This window comes from Madurella fahalii (assembly GCF_045866475.1).
Source record: "Madurella fahalii IFM 68171 DNA, scaffold_5, whole genome shotgun sequence".
NCBI lineage: Eukaryota > Fungi > Ascomycota > Sordariomycetes > Sordariales > Madurella > Madurella fahalii.
The window spans coordinates 2,567,106-2,579,262 of record NW_027263975.1 but is presented as its reverse complement, the minus strand read 5'-3'; the positions used below and the strand labels follow the sequence as shown (position 1 = coordinate 2,579,262).

Here is a 12,157-nt window from a genome sequence, read left to right as displayed (position 1 = left end):
GTCATATCTATGCGAATAATACGTCCGGAGCTCTGGCTGGCATTTAACAAAGTTATATGCCCAGCATTTGCCAACAGGGGGCGCGTCACATTCGCGTCATAGTTGGTTGGCCATATCTTCTATACTACCCAATCTAGGAGGGAATGCGCGTATATATAGCTCAATCACATACTGAACTACTGTTTGCTCTTCCAGATCCGTCAGACTACATGAGTTGGCTGGAATATCACGTCGTATAGGCTTGCCAGCGGGTCGGTCACGGAGAGTTGAAGGTGCGACGTTGTAGAGCTTGGCTACAGCTTCAAGCTTTAGTTCCTTGTCGTTTCAAAGGGTTTTAAGGGCCAAGATTACCCTGGCTTCCTTTGAAGGAGGAGACATGTTGGATTGTGGGAGAAAAATGATGTTAGGTGTAAAGAGGATATACGCGCCAAGAGAGCCACGCCTCGCTTGTACCCACGGCTCGCTTATCAAATACGTTACCTTATCACCTGAAGAGACAGAACCAGGCTAACCACCGGAAGTTTTATGTGTGAAAACCTCAAATTAGTCCAGGTATGGGTCACAAACGAAGCAGCATAAACCCGATGACCCATTGAACGTTTGTAATCATCCACGAGGCAAGAGGTGAATTCTGACCAATGTAACAATTGGGCTTATTATACGGGATCTATTCTTACCGTTCAAGTGTCAAAGATGTGGTGGGACTATGGTTGATGGTTAGTCCCGCAGAAAGCTAGGGCAACCGCAACCGAGGTGTGGACATGGGAGTGACGATTCTTTTTGTTCACAACATCGGGGACAGCTGGACCGGAATGAACCATTTATGACAACAAAGAGAAACTGCTCGGTAAAGCAACTCAACTTCTCGGCCTATTACAACAGGAACTATTCGACTAACGGCTGCCCGAAAACTCCCCAATTCCCTCTTTGATCCGGCTAAACAATCAGTCAATCAAGGGCCGAATACTACTCATCTCCGTCCAGCAACGACACCGTCAACTTGTCTGATGCAGGTTCTGTCAGCCTGAGACAGCACCCTGCGGAGGCAAGCGGTCAGCAGCGGTTGCTACGAGAGGTTGTTGGGTGGTGTTGCTCCTCAACGTCGATGGCGGGGGGTCTTGAGGACTAGTACAGCCCAATCATTCGGAGATCTTCAGGCCAAGGAAATATAACCTTAGCCCTCCTGTGTCCAGAAAAGAAGCAAAGCCCGTTCAGCCAGCGCCTGATACGGAGCCTTGGAGTCGGATGGGGGTAGCCGTCATTGGGGTCGGATTCTAGGTTCTCGACTCGAACCTCGAATGAGACGTGCCGGTCAAGGTCCTTGAGATTGGACTCGGTGGTACCCAGTCCTTCGGGTTGTGAAGCCGTGAAAGCGAACGCAGGACGGCCGGTATAGAATGTGCTTCTATCGCCATCTGGGCTTTCAAAACCTCTCGTGTCTTCGTCAGCATAGTCGTCGGCATCATCCTCGCCGTCCCAAACAAAGACGGCCATGTAGGAGCCGCCGTTTCTGGTCCTGGGATCCCATAGACATCCAAGACGCAATTTTTTCCTTTTCCCGATAGCATTCGCAACCTCGTCAGCCATCAGATGTAGGTAAGACTCGGCAAACCCCGAAACACCCGCGCGGTGGCCGGCACCGGCCTCAGCACCGGCCTCAGCATCGCGCTTAAGATAATCCTGGATTTCACAGGAAAGCGGATACTTGCGTCTTCGCAATTCTTCAGCGAGATAAGCGAGCCGCCTTCTCTTCTCAAGCTCTAACACACCGTGAGCGTCTTCCACCCAGGCACCCCCCGTGGGATACCGGGATGTGTCGATAGTTTTGGGGCTGAGTTTCCATAAGTGGCCCGATGTGCGAGTTCCTGAGCTGCTCAGGAATGCCTGCCTCAATGAATCGGCAGCTTTTGTTGAAGGTGAGGTTGCGGTTCTTCGCGGGACCCTTGATGTGATTGAAAAGGTGCGTCTTTAAGTACTCCGTGCTAGTCATTCTAGATATAGCACTTAAGTTTGGTCGCTTGCCGTTATGGAGCACTTCGCCGTTGATGAGACATTGCGTAAAAACAGACATGCTAAGGCTCTTGCCATCGCTCTCCAGCCGTTTATGGTCTAGACGGACTTTGTATTGGCAGGCGTTCGCTGCGCTAGGGAGCGTGTCCCAGCGCTTGGATATATCTTTCTTCTCGATGTCACCAAGAACATGTGGTGTCATGAGCTCTGATGGCCATAACATGATCCTATATCTGCCGGCAGCGCCCAGAACGCTCTCGGTGTCGTGCTGGACCTCCGGAATAGTCGCTCTAGAGAGCCGGTACAGACTAGGAGCAGCCGAGCGCATCGTCATGCAAAACATCGTCGCTATCGTGGAGAAGTCAACCGAGCCAATAGATAATTCGCCATCCACGTTGCCGAATAGGGCCATGTAGTGCTTTTTAAGTGGTTCTAGGTCCGGCGGGTGGCTGATCAGCAACCTCATCTTGGTGCCGGCTCGGTAGTTCTCTTGAAACGTCCAACCTCGTCGCCACCAGCGGTCATCAGTGACCTCTCTTAACAATTTCAGCACACAACGCGCCTCCTGTGGGCTGACGTTTAGAGGTTGGTCTTCGCTTCCCAAGGTGAATCTGCCCTCCAATAACTTCGCTAAGAGATTAAGCTCTTGAGCGTTTTGTATGGGGCGGCCAAGCAAGGCAACGGGGTATTGGCTGAGGCTGTAGACCCGGTCCATAACCTGCATCCCGTCTCGATAATGGTTGCAACTGCGGTGGGGACATGTTGAGGCTTCGCACTCCTTCTCATGTTCTTGAGTGATGCAGTGACGGTCGATCCAGAGGAACTCGGTTCCAGACGCTCGCATGAACTTCGTAATGCGGTCCAAAACACAGTTCCTAACTTCAGAGCGCTCCGGAGTCCGACCGCCCTCTCGTGCCTCAACAAAGATACCGACCCCAAGCGTAATTCTCATAATTGGAAGCATCCCACGTGTAAGAGAGCGCCAGATAGTGGGGTGTCTCGAAGGCGTTCAAATTCTCGCGGCGCAGATTGACGACGGCGTCGCCAGCATCCGCTTCGGGCACTTGCAAACATTCGAGTTCTTCCAGGAAGCCCAACGCGTCTTCCTGCGGGGTCTTGTAATCCTGGATATCAGTCAAAAGCGACACGATCGGCTTCCTGTGTAATCGAGAGATCTCGAGCAGAGTTGCCTGCTGGTCGGTTGCGCGTTCCATTTTGACGCTTCGGATCTCGGTCGGGGCGTTCTGGCTCGTCATCAATTCTTAGTTCAAAGTTCGATGAGATGCAGCCATCTTCGCGACACCACGTTCAGCTCGAGTCGCACAAATGCAGACCGCGTCGGGGATGGAGCGGATCTGGACCAATGAAGAACCCGTTACCCAAACTGCAGATGCACAAGGGCCTCCAACGTTTGCTTAGGCCTTACTTCAGCCTATAGCATTCCGGGAATTTCAAATGTGGTGTTGTACATTACAGATCACGAGGTTCAGGTTCAGCTCGGAGCAGCTCAGGAACTAGTCGGGGATTCCACCAAGAATGGAAATTGACGGCAATCTGTAAAGAAATACGGTAGGCTGTCATACAAATACACTTTGTGTCCCCCTTCCGCCTCCGACACAACCCACCTCACTCATCCCACCCAGCCAACGAGAAAACTCGCACCGAGCGTCAAACGCCATTCAGAGCTCAGTCTTGTGAGCCTTCTTTTTCCCTTCCTCACCCACCTCCTGGGCCTTCTTCTTGGCCTCCTCGCCGCCAATCCTAAGTTGACTAGTCACCCACTCCCAGCCGCTCAGAACATTCTCCTTGACCTTGGCAAAGATGGTCCCCGTCGGCGTAGTGGTGCCATACTTGAAGTACATATGCTGCCTCCTCGCCAACGCGCGCAGCTCATTCACCGTCGACCCCTGCGGAGCAGGGATGCCATAACTGTCCAAGTACGCCTTAAGCTCGCTCTCGCTCCACGTCTCAAAGAGATTGGCCTTTGCTGTGTCTGTCGCGCGGGCAAGGTAGCTCGTAGCCGAGGCAAACGAAGAACCGCCGGCCGACGACGCTGACGCGTAGACAGCCTGTGCGGCCTCGACCAGCTCGTCGCGGGTCGCGCCGGTTTGTTCGCTGACCTTTTTGGCGGCCGCGTTGCCGCTCGAGGCGAGGTAGTCGCGCAGGTTTTCGTAAGACAGGTCATCCCATGTCCAAGCGGTCCAGCCTGAGGCGGCCTTGTGCGAGTGCTTGCGGACGAGGGCACGGAGCTCGTCAGTTTTGCTCCCTTGTGGGACGGGCTGGGAGAGGTTGGTTAGTGGAGGAAAGGACAAGGTGGCAAGTTAATGAAGGGTAGGGGAGACATACCACGCCACGGGCGTCGAGGTAACCCTTCAGACGGCTTTCCGACCAAGTGGCCACCGCCTTGTCAAAGGCCTCCTGGGCGGCTTGGGATGCAGAATCAGTGGCTTTAGTTGTGGCCGATCCAATGTTGGAGGTCGCGGCGCCGAAGGCGGAGGCTGCGGAAGCAGAAACGGTGTCACCCATGATCTCGGCGCGGTGCTTACGGACAAGCGCGCGCAGTTGATTAACCTTGGTGCCTTGAGGGACTGCTTTGTGTTAGTGGCCTCAAAATCGTCATAAGATGAGTTGAGTGTAACGACATACCAGTGATGCCATTCTTATCGCAGAACTCTTTGAGCTGAGACTCGCTCCAGGAATCAATGAGCTTGTCGGTGAGCGCAGCATAGGTGTCCTGTGCGCTCTTCTGCGTGCTTGCCGCCTGCTCCTGCATGCGCAGGTATGCCAGACGGGAGTTACGGCGGACGGATGCAATAAGTTTGTCACGCTAATACGAGGTTAGCATGCAATGCGGCCAATTTCGGGATGGGATGGCATACAGTAGTCGGCTGAGGCGCAGGGAAGCCATGCGTGTCGAGCCACTCCTTCAGTTCGGATTCTACCCATCTGGTCAGTTGCGGCCGGGCGGTGTCCGTCTCGGAAAAGTTAACGCACCGGACCAAGTCTCATATAGCCAATTTCCAGGATAGGCCATGGTTTCGCCAGCCTTCTGGGCGATTGACTCGTAGTTGCTCCGGGCCTTCTGGAGCAGGGTGTCTCGCTTACGAGGCTGGGGAACTAGGTGGCTATTAGTAGGTGGGCGTGAATCGGTATCATGATTCATCCAAACTCACCAGGAATGCCGTGATGATCGCAGAAGGCCTTGAGTTGGCTATCGGTCCAAGTGTCCAGAATCCAGTCCTTGACGTTAACCCAGGCGTGCTGGGCCTTGTCCTCGGACTCGTACCAGACGTTCTTGACCTGGCTGACGAGAGACTCGCGGCCGTGTTCGGCCGACTCCTTGGTTTCGACGCCCTTCTGCCTCAGGTAACTGCTGAGCTGGTTCGTGTCCCATTCGTGGTAAGGTGTCACCACGCGGGTGTCCCAATTCTTCTGTACGAGCTTCTCGAGCTCCTTGCGGTCGGCAGGAGTGGGGTATGGTATGTCGTGGTCGGAGAGCCACCGCTCGAGCTCGGTCTCGTGCCATTTGTTGTATGCTTCATTGTGTGCGTTAGCTAGTGAGCAGAGATGGAAGGGGCGAAGTCTCGAAACTAACCGGCATTCGAGAACCAGGAGCTGGCAAGGGCGGCATCAGCCACCAGGGCCAGCGAGAGGAGCGTCGTTGCGATCCTCATTTCGGGCCGTGCTCGCTCACTCGGTAGACGCTGGTTTGTTTTCTGTCTGCAATGTCTCCGTGGATTGGTTTGGATGTGGCTGCCAGCGGATTCCTTGGGTATCAAAATTGCGAAGAAAGGCAAGGAGGTGGAGGGAGGAAGCAGTCGTGATGGTTTTGTGAAGTCTATGTGTGGGCAGTCGTGGCTAGGCTTGAGTGGCAGAATGTAGGACGTCACTCTTCCCGGTTTGGGCTACGCGAAATCCAATTGGATGTCGGCGTTCGATCATGTACCCGCTGTTTGGGAGGCTTACTGCGGAGAGCGTCTTACTGGGAGCAAGCGCAAACAGTGTTCCAGAACACAAGGGCTCTGTGACGTAATGGGCTGGCCTGCCCAGGGAAGGCGCAGTGAGTGGCCGGAAGCCAGTCATGGTCTCACTTCTAACACATTCCGCGGTTTCGATTGGCTACCGTGGCATTACTCTTCAGCTCATCCGTCTTTGGTCGGGCGAAGAATACATCATAGTTGGCTACACCTTTGTTTGCAATGGCATCATGAGGTGGGGCTGGTGTTATCGTTACTATGATGTCATAGGTATGTACAGTACAGTATGTGCAAACCGGGAGAGGGTTAGGGTACTCTTTTGCACTTCCACAAAGAGGGGTGGCTCAATGATCCGCAGCAGCTACCTGCAACCTGCTCGAACTACCGTTTATCCTGCGATGGTTTAATGGTTCAATATTATGAAGAGTGATAATTAGCAGTTAGCTAATTAATCCAAAACCGATTTCCCTGAACCACCTTCCCACCTCAGCCGCGGTTCCACCGCAAAAGCTTTCAAATAACTGCTCGCTCAATTCCCGCTTTGACCATAGGAGTTGTCCAAGTTGACGTGCCGAGGCCTCGGCGAACGCACTTAGGACAAACCCGTCATGACATTGGCTTGAGCGGCGCTCCTTGTCTGTTGGGCCCAAGGGCGATCGCACGGGTCCCATCCTATGATCGCCTCGCAGTTAGCCATCACGCCCCTAACAACAAAGATCCCAAAGCCCAACAGAGAAATGGGGAGGACAACAATCAGAACCTACCATACTCGCAAACAACCCCCGAATCTCTGAACTCCCTCATCAGGGCCATCCTCGCCGCCTCCGCCTGACACCGGAAACTCCCAAACCGAAACTCGAGCAAGACCCGCGCACCGTCGGGGCTCAACCCACGATGCAGCACCTCGTCAACCTGATACTGTAATTTAGTATCCAGGTAGCTCGTCAGGAACTGCTCGTTGACAACATCCGGCGGGCCGCTAACAAGCAGCACCCTTGACTTGCGCCCGCCAACGTCAACCTCGGCCGACCGGATCCGGTTCCACGTCACCCTGGCGCGGAGATGCGGGTTGCGCGGCGTCGAGAAGCCGAAGAACGAGTATAGGTCATAGAAGCGCTCTATGAGAACCGTGTGTGTCAGTATTACTAGTAGAAAGGGGAGCGCGTGGGACCGGAAAGGGGGTGCGTAAAGGTAACATTAGTAAAGTAAAAGGGGCACGTACCCGCACCAGCCCTCTCGAAAAACACCAACTTGGCTGCGCTCCTCAAGTGGCCCCTCTCCAGGTCAGGTGGGTTGATGTGCGTCGCGTATACGCGGCCCACACCCCTTATGCCGGACAGCAGCTCGTGGGTTGTCAGGTCAGGCGCCAGCCCAACCAAGAAGAGGCTGCAGTTCTGCTCGGCGGGGATCGCAGCCGACCGGTTGCGCGCGAGGTCTGGGTCGCCTCGGTAGTTAGGAGAGAAGCCCTTCATGAGTAGTAGCGCGCGGGCCTCCCAAGGGTTTTCGTGCTGCCGGGGCTGAAACTGCTCTGTGCGGCAGTTCATGGGATGATAGAAGGAGGTTCTGCTAAGGCCTGATAGGCCCGGTTGTGGGATGGTGACCGCGGGGATGCCGGAGACGGAGGGAGGGAGGTTGGACGTCGCTGACGATGTGGAGGGAAATGCGGTTGTTGGCGGCGGTGACGGAGAGAAAAACGACGGAACTTGGGTAGCGAACGAGGTGGTGCTGTTAGCCGGTGATGCCAGGAGGGAATTCAAGCCAGGGACGTCGATTGGGCTGGACAGCGCTGTCGCTGCCCCTACCGGCTGGGCCGGTTGGTTGTAAGCGTCGAAGGCCTCGTACGTGGTGGAAAACCCCGGTGTCATCGGGAAATCGTAGGGCTGAACCGCCTGTGCTGAGTCCCGAGAATTAGGACGTCCTGCCGCTCGAGGGTAGATTGAAGCGGTCTGATGCTGCTGGTTAGATTGCAAGATTGGTGCCGCTATCTTACCAGCTGCCGCACTGTCGTCTCCAGAGCGCGTAGCCGCCGAATCCGTTGTCTCCATGGTGTCGGAGAACCTGGGCGTGCGGAACCGGCTGGCGGGTTGCGTCATTGTTAGGGCCTGCGGTACGTTGTCCCAGACACGAAAATCGCGAGATGGTAAAACGGGTTCCGCGGCGCGAAGCGGGATCGGACGAGAATTTGGTTGGGAAGAAGTAGGGAACGATGTGAGCGGCCGATAAGTCTGACTTGCAGCAACTGAATCTTGAACCAGTTGTAAGGGATCACGCCGAACACTGCCCAATAAGTCGTAAACTTGCCCCCAGGGTGTGCTGGGGAAGGCGAGGCGAGAACTCGCTGACTGTACCATCGAACTTCTCTCTCTTACGGGTCTGGACGGTGATTCATCCAGACCCAGGCTCGATGCCTCAGTCCGCCGCCGCCTCTCTTCGGCTACATGCGCCCCGCATATCTCGCCACCCCTTTGATCCTGCCTCAGATCTGGGTTATTGCCCTCGTCCCCGGATCCGAGAACCAGGTGTTGCTCGAACAACTCAAAAGGAGTGGTGCCAGGCGTGGCTTCTCTCCCTGAGAGAAGTGGATCCAGTGGCGTTGAGAAAGGAAGCAAAGGACTCAGTGAAGCAAACGTTTCTGGGTTTGAGCTAGGAGAAGCCATGGTAAATAGACAACGAACGAAGGAGTCTCTTGGATGTGTGTGTGGAGAGTAAACGCCGCGGTGGAAAATCCAAGTCGTATCCACAGCTCTGTAATTCAGTATAGGTATATATAGGGGATGGTGGATGACTCCACCGCCTTATATGCTTGTGTTATGACCCAACCTGCCATGTTTGTTTTTTTTTTTTTTTTTTTTTTTTTGTGAACCAGTCCCACACCATTGTTTCCCTCCTCATTGTTCTCTTGATCATCATGGTCTTCCATGAGATAAGCTGGCCTTGTGTCAATAAGAAAATCCAGCAGAACTTTAGATAATAGAATGTTGGCAGCGTAAGGTAATGTGATGGCTGTGTTTAGCTCCGTAACAATAAGACCTAGATTGCTATGGCAGCATTCACGTGGTACACTTTGGGTCGGGATCAAAGTATGAAAATGGCGTGTGGCAACTGGCACGTGCGAGTTGCTGCTTTAATGCTTTTTAAAAGGGGATTTAAGGGTTGTGGATATCCCAAGACGCACCCATCTATGTTCCAAAGGCCCAAGAGGAGCTTTTTCCATTGAAGAGCTCATGCTCATTTCAGCCATAAGTACTTGTTGGATGACGAAGGTAGGCAGATAACAAAGATGGCTGACAGAGCTGATGCATACAGCTTCTTACTGCTAACGACCAGGTCCCAATTTAATTAACTCTCTGTCAACTCAGTCTCGAAGGCCGACGCTAAGTCATTTTCTTGTGGGCGCTAGTGGAAGTCTGACTTTAGCTAGCTCAGATACCTCTGCTTTCAAGTTACCAGCGGGCTCCATCACAACTGATTACAATACCTTGGAAATACATCCATCATCGATCCTACACGCTGCTGGATAATTTTTGGGTAAAGAAGCTGAAGTGAATTGGATACTAACAAGAGCATCAACAGACTGACCGTCCACAATCAATATATTAATGTGTTTTTGTGCCAGAGGCGGCTTGTTCTGCATCACTGCCATGCTTCTTTCTGTAGTTGTCCTACAAGTAGTCCTAAACAGTAGAAAGGTACGATAAAAAACAAACAAAAAGAAGAAGAAACGAAAAGTAAGAATGACGAGGAATAGATCACCTACTACCTGCCTTTCCTTTAGTTAGGAATGGTGTGGCAGGCTAAGAAAATCCTGCGTCCTCATTCAGGAGCAGGTTTTTTTGCTACGTGACTAGGGAATCTCCAAAGTGCGAGCGAGCCTAGACCACTTGGAACTGGTGGGCTACTGAGTTGGAAACACTTTTAGCCCACTTGGAACAGTCGAGGCGAGGTTCGGAACTCTTCATATAACTATGGTGTGCTGGAGTTAAGGCACCGCCCATCAACCTTTTTAATAAAAAAGAAGAAAAAGAAAAAGAAGGTTATAGCCCCAAATACTCTTTCTCATCACATTGAAGTGTGAGGCTGGTCAGAAACCAACTTTTGACGCACTCCATTATTACTTTATATCCAAGGGAATATTAGGTCACCCCAATTGTCCGGGACGGCTCTCCATCTAAGTCCGAAGCCCAAACTCAAAAGTGAGAACAAACAAAATACGCCTCAGATTCCCGAACAAAGTAATGAAACGTTCAGCCAAACCCCTACATGAGTATACACATGTCCCACACACTCTTCTTGCTGGTAAATTCCCTGTACTCGGCCTCGGTGCGTTCCTGCTTGAGCTTCGTCGACTCAACCTCCTCCCTTAGACCATTGAGCTCCTGTTTTAGCTCATTGATCAGCATTTCGCGGCTCATCTCCCGTTTCTCATTGTCCTCCTGCCTCTCCTTATCCTGCCTCTCCCTGTCTTCCATTGCTTTTCTCTCTCTATCCGCTTGTGTGTCCCTGAGATTTACGAGCTCTGTCGCGATTTTCTTCAGCTGTCCCTCCAGCAGAGCCATCTTGGCCTCGTACATCTCCTGCTGCCTCTCCAGCTCCTCCTTGAGCACCTTGCCGGCGGCCGTCTCATGCAAGTCCATGCCTTCAGCTATCTCCTCCTGAATCTGTAGCGTGACGGGCCGCCGCTGATCGAGGATGTGCCGGATAATCCTCGTGGCGGAGGCGGCACCGTCATCCTGGCGGAGCACGGCACAGCCGTGTTTGACCAGTTCGCCCCAATACTCCCCCTTTGTTTTCAGCTCCGCCTCCCGCTCCTCCGCCTTGTCTGCAGGAAGGGTATCCCACATGGTTGTGGCGAGGACGACGGAACCCAGGCTGTCCTTCCCGCAGAGCTCCCGGAACAGGTGGATGTTCCTAGTGCTCGAGCCGCTGAACCGGTTGTCTTGGATCCGGTGGAGGTATACAATCCCAGCCAGCTTGATGTTGGCGTCATAGGATCTCTCCAGCCATAAGGCGATCTCCTCGAGGATTTCGGTGTCTGTGCGGTTGGTGTCGTCAAAGCCCGGCGTGTCTACGAGATAGACGTCTTCCCCCTCGATGCAGGTGGGATGGATGCTGATACCGGCTGTGCCTTTGCCGGATAACGGGTCTCCGTTAGCAATATGTACGGTGTATCGGGCGCCTTCTTGCTGGTGGGCTCTGGTAAGTACGGAATGACTTACATGACTTCAAGTCATTCCCGACCACTGCTGTGTCAGAGAAGTGCGAGATAAAGGTGCTCTTCCCCACCCCTGTGAGACCGATGACCGCAATGACCGCATCCTCCGGTCTGTCATCCGAGATCTCTGTTAGTACCGGCTAATCGCTCTGTCGAGACTGGTGACATACCCGATGTTTGGAATTGGTACCGGCGTCTCTGTGGTTGGCGTTGACGGCTCCGTGCTCTGCGTTGACAGCTCTGTGATCTGCGTTGAGAGCTCTGCGGCCGGCGCTGACAGTTCCGTAGCTTGCACCGACAGCTCCGTGGTCTGGACGGACAACTGAGCAGACTTCAATGACAACTCTGCAGAATCCTGCGTCACTGTCATCTCAGCGGTCTGGACTTTCAGCTCCGTGGACTGCCTGGAAGGCTCCGTGGACAGCGTTGACGGCTCGGCGAAGTGGACCGATTTCAGGTGGCCGTTCTCTTTGGGAGCCCCGTTGACCGGCCCGGGCTGCGACTGATTCTGCCCCATGTTGTGCGTTTTCGATCGTCCGGTCAAGCGTGGTATCCGTGTGCCCAGTAACAACGCCCCAAACATTTGTGAGACTTGTGCAATTGCGCCAGTGGGGTCGGCAGAGATATCGCCCCGAAAAGAAATTCCGAGTCTTTTTTATATTTTTGGTCTTGGGTCTCCCGGCCCCGTTGACGCCATATCGGCCAGACGCAGAGAGGCAGATGAGGGGCCATGCCAACACTTCAGCATGCAGCCGCCTCATCTTCGCGCGTCCTGAACCGGGCATGGAGAGCCAGGGAAACATCCTGCACGCTGGTTCTGAGGCCTTGTTTCGTCCCCTGTGCCGTGGCTGGGTCCAACGAAGCATGTCTCCGAAGGGTCGTGGGCCGAACCGATATGTCCTGTCATCACCGGTGTCATGTTGTCAGATTGCCATTTCGTCCAAACATTTAGCTGGCT

General features: G+C 53.7%; 4 protein-coding genes across 4 annotated transcripts; all 4 read right to left on the bottom strand.

Annotated features, from left to right (window-relative positions):
• Positions 1-1,125: 1,125 nt before the first annotated feature.
• Positions 1,126-3,224, bottom strand: MFIFM68171_09343 (uncharacterized protein; the record flags this gene model as incomplete). Its single annotated transcript, XM_071064762.1, has 3 exons — positions 1,126-1,884; positions 2,120-2,546; positions 2,941-3,224. 3 exons carry the CDS (start codon positions 3,222-3,224, stop codon positions 1,126-1,128), a joined length of 1,470 nt encoding a protein of 489 aa, XP_070920863.1.
• Positions 3,225-3,689: 465 nt separating this feature from the next.
• MFIFM68171_09342 (Meiotic sister chromatid recombination protein 1) lies at positions 3,690-5,684 on the bottom strand (the record flags this gene model as incomplete). The annotated part of the gene is made up of 7 exons (XM_071064761.1): positions 3,690-4,289; positions 4,357-4,598; positions 4,657-4,837; positions 4,890-4,948; positions 5,005-5,127; positions 5,184-5,546; positions 5,606-5,684. 7 exons carry the CDS (start codon positions 5,682-5,684, stop codon positions 3,690-3,692), a joined length of 1,647 nt encoding a protein of 548 aa, XP_070920862.1.
• Positions 5,685-6,579: 895 nt separating this feature from the next.
• MFIFM68171_09341 (RRM domain-containing protein) lies at positions 6,580-8,080 on the bottom strand (the record flags this gene model as incomplete). Its single annotated transcript, XM_071064760.1, has 4 exons — positions 6,580-6,659; positions 6,752-7,105; positions 7,210-7,881; positions 7,978-8,080. 4 exons carry the CDS (start codon positions 8,078-8,080, stop codon positions 6,580-6,582), a joined length of 1,209 nt encoding a protein of 402 aa, XP_070920861.1.
• A 2,163-nt stretch (positions 8,081-10,243) lies between these two features.
• Positions 10,244-11,716, bottom strand: MFIFM68171_09340 (GTP-binding protein A; the record flags this gene model as incomplete). The annotated part of the gene is made up of 3 exons (XM_071064759.1): positions 10,244-11,112; positions 11,204-11,310; positions 11,370-11,716. The coding sequence occupies 3 exons, from the start codon at positions 11,714-11,716 to the stop codon at positions 10,244-10,246; spliced, it is 1,323 nt and encodes a 440-aa protein (XP_070920860.1).
• Between the last annotated feature and the right edge of the window lie 441 nt (positions 11,717-12,157).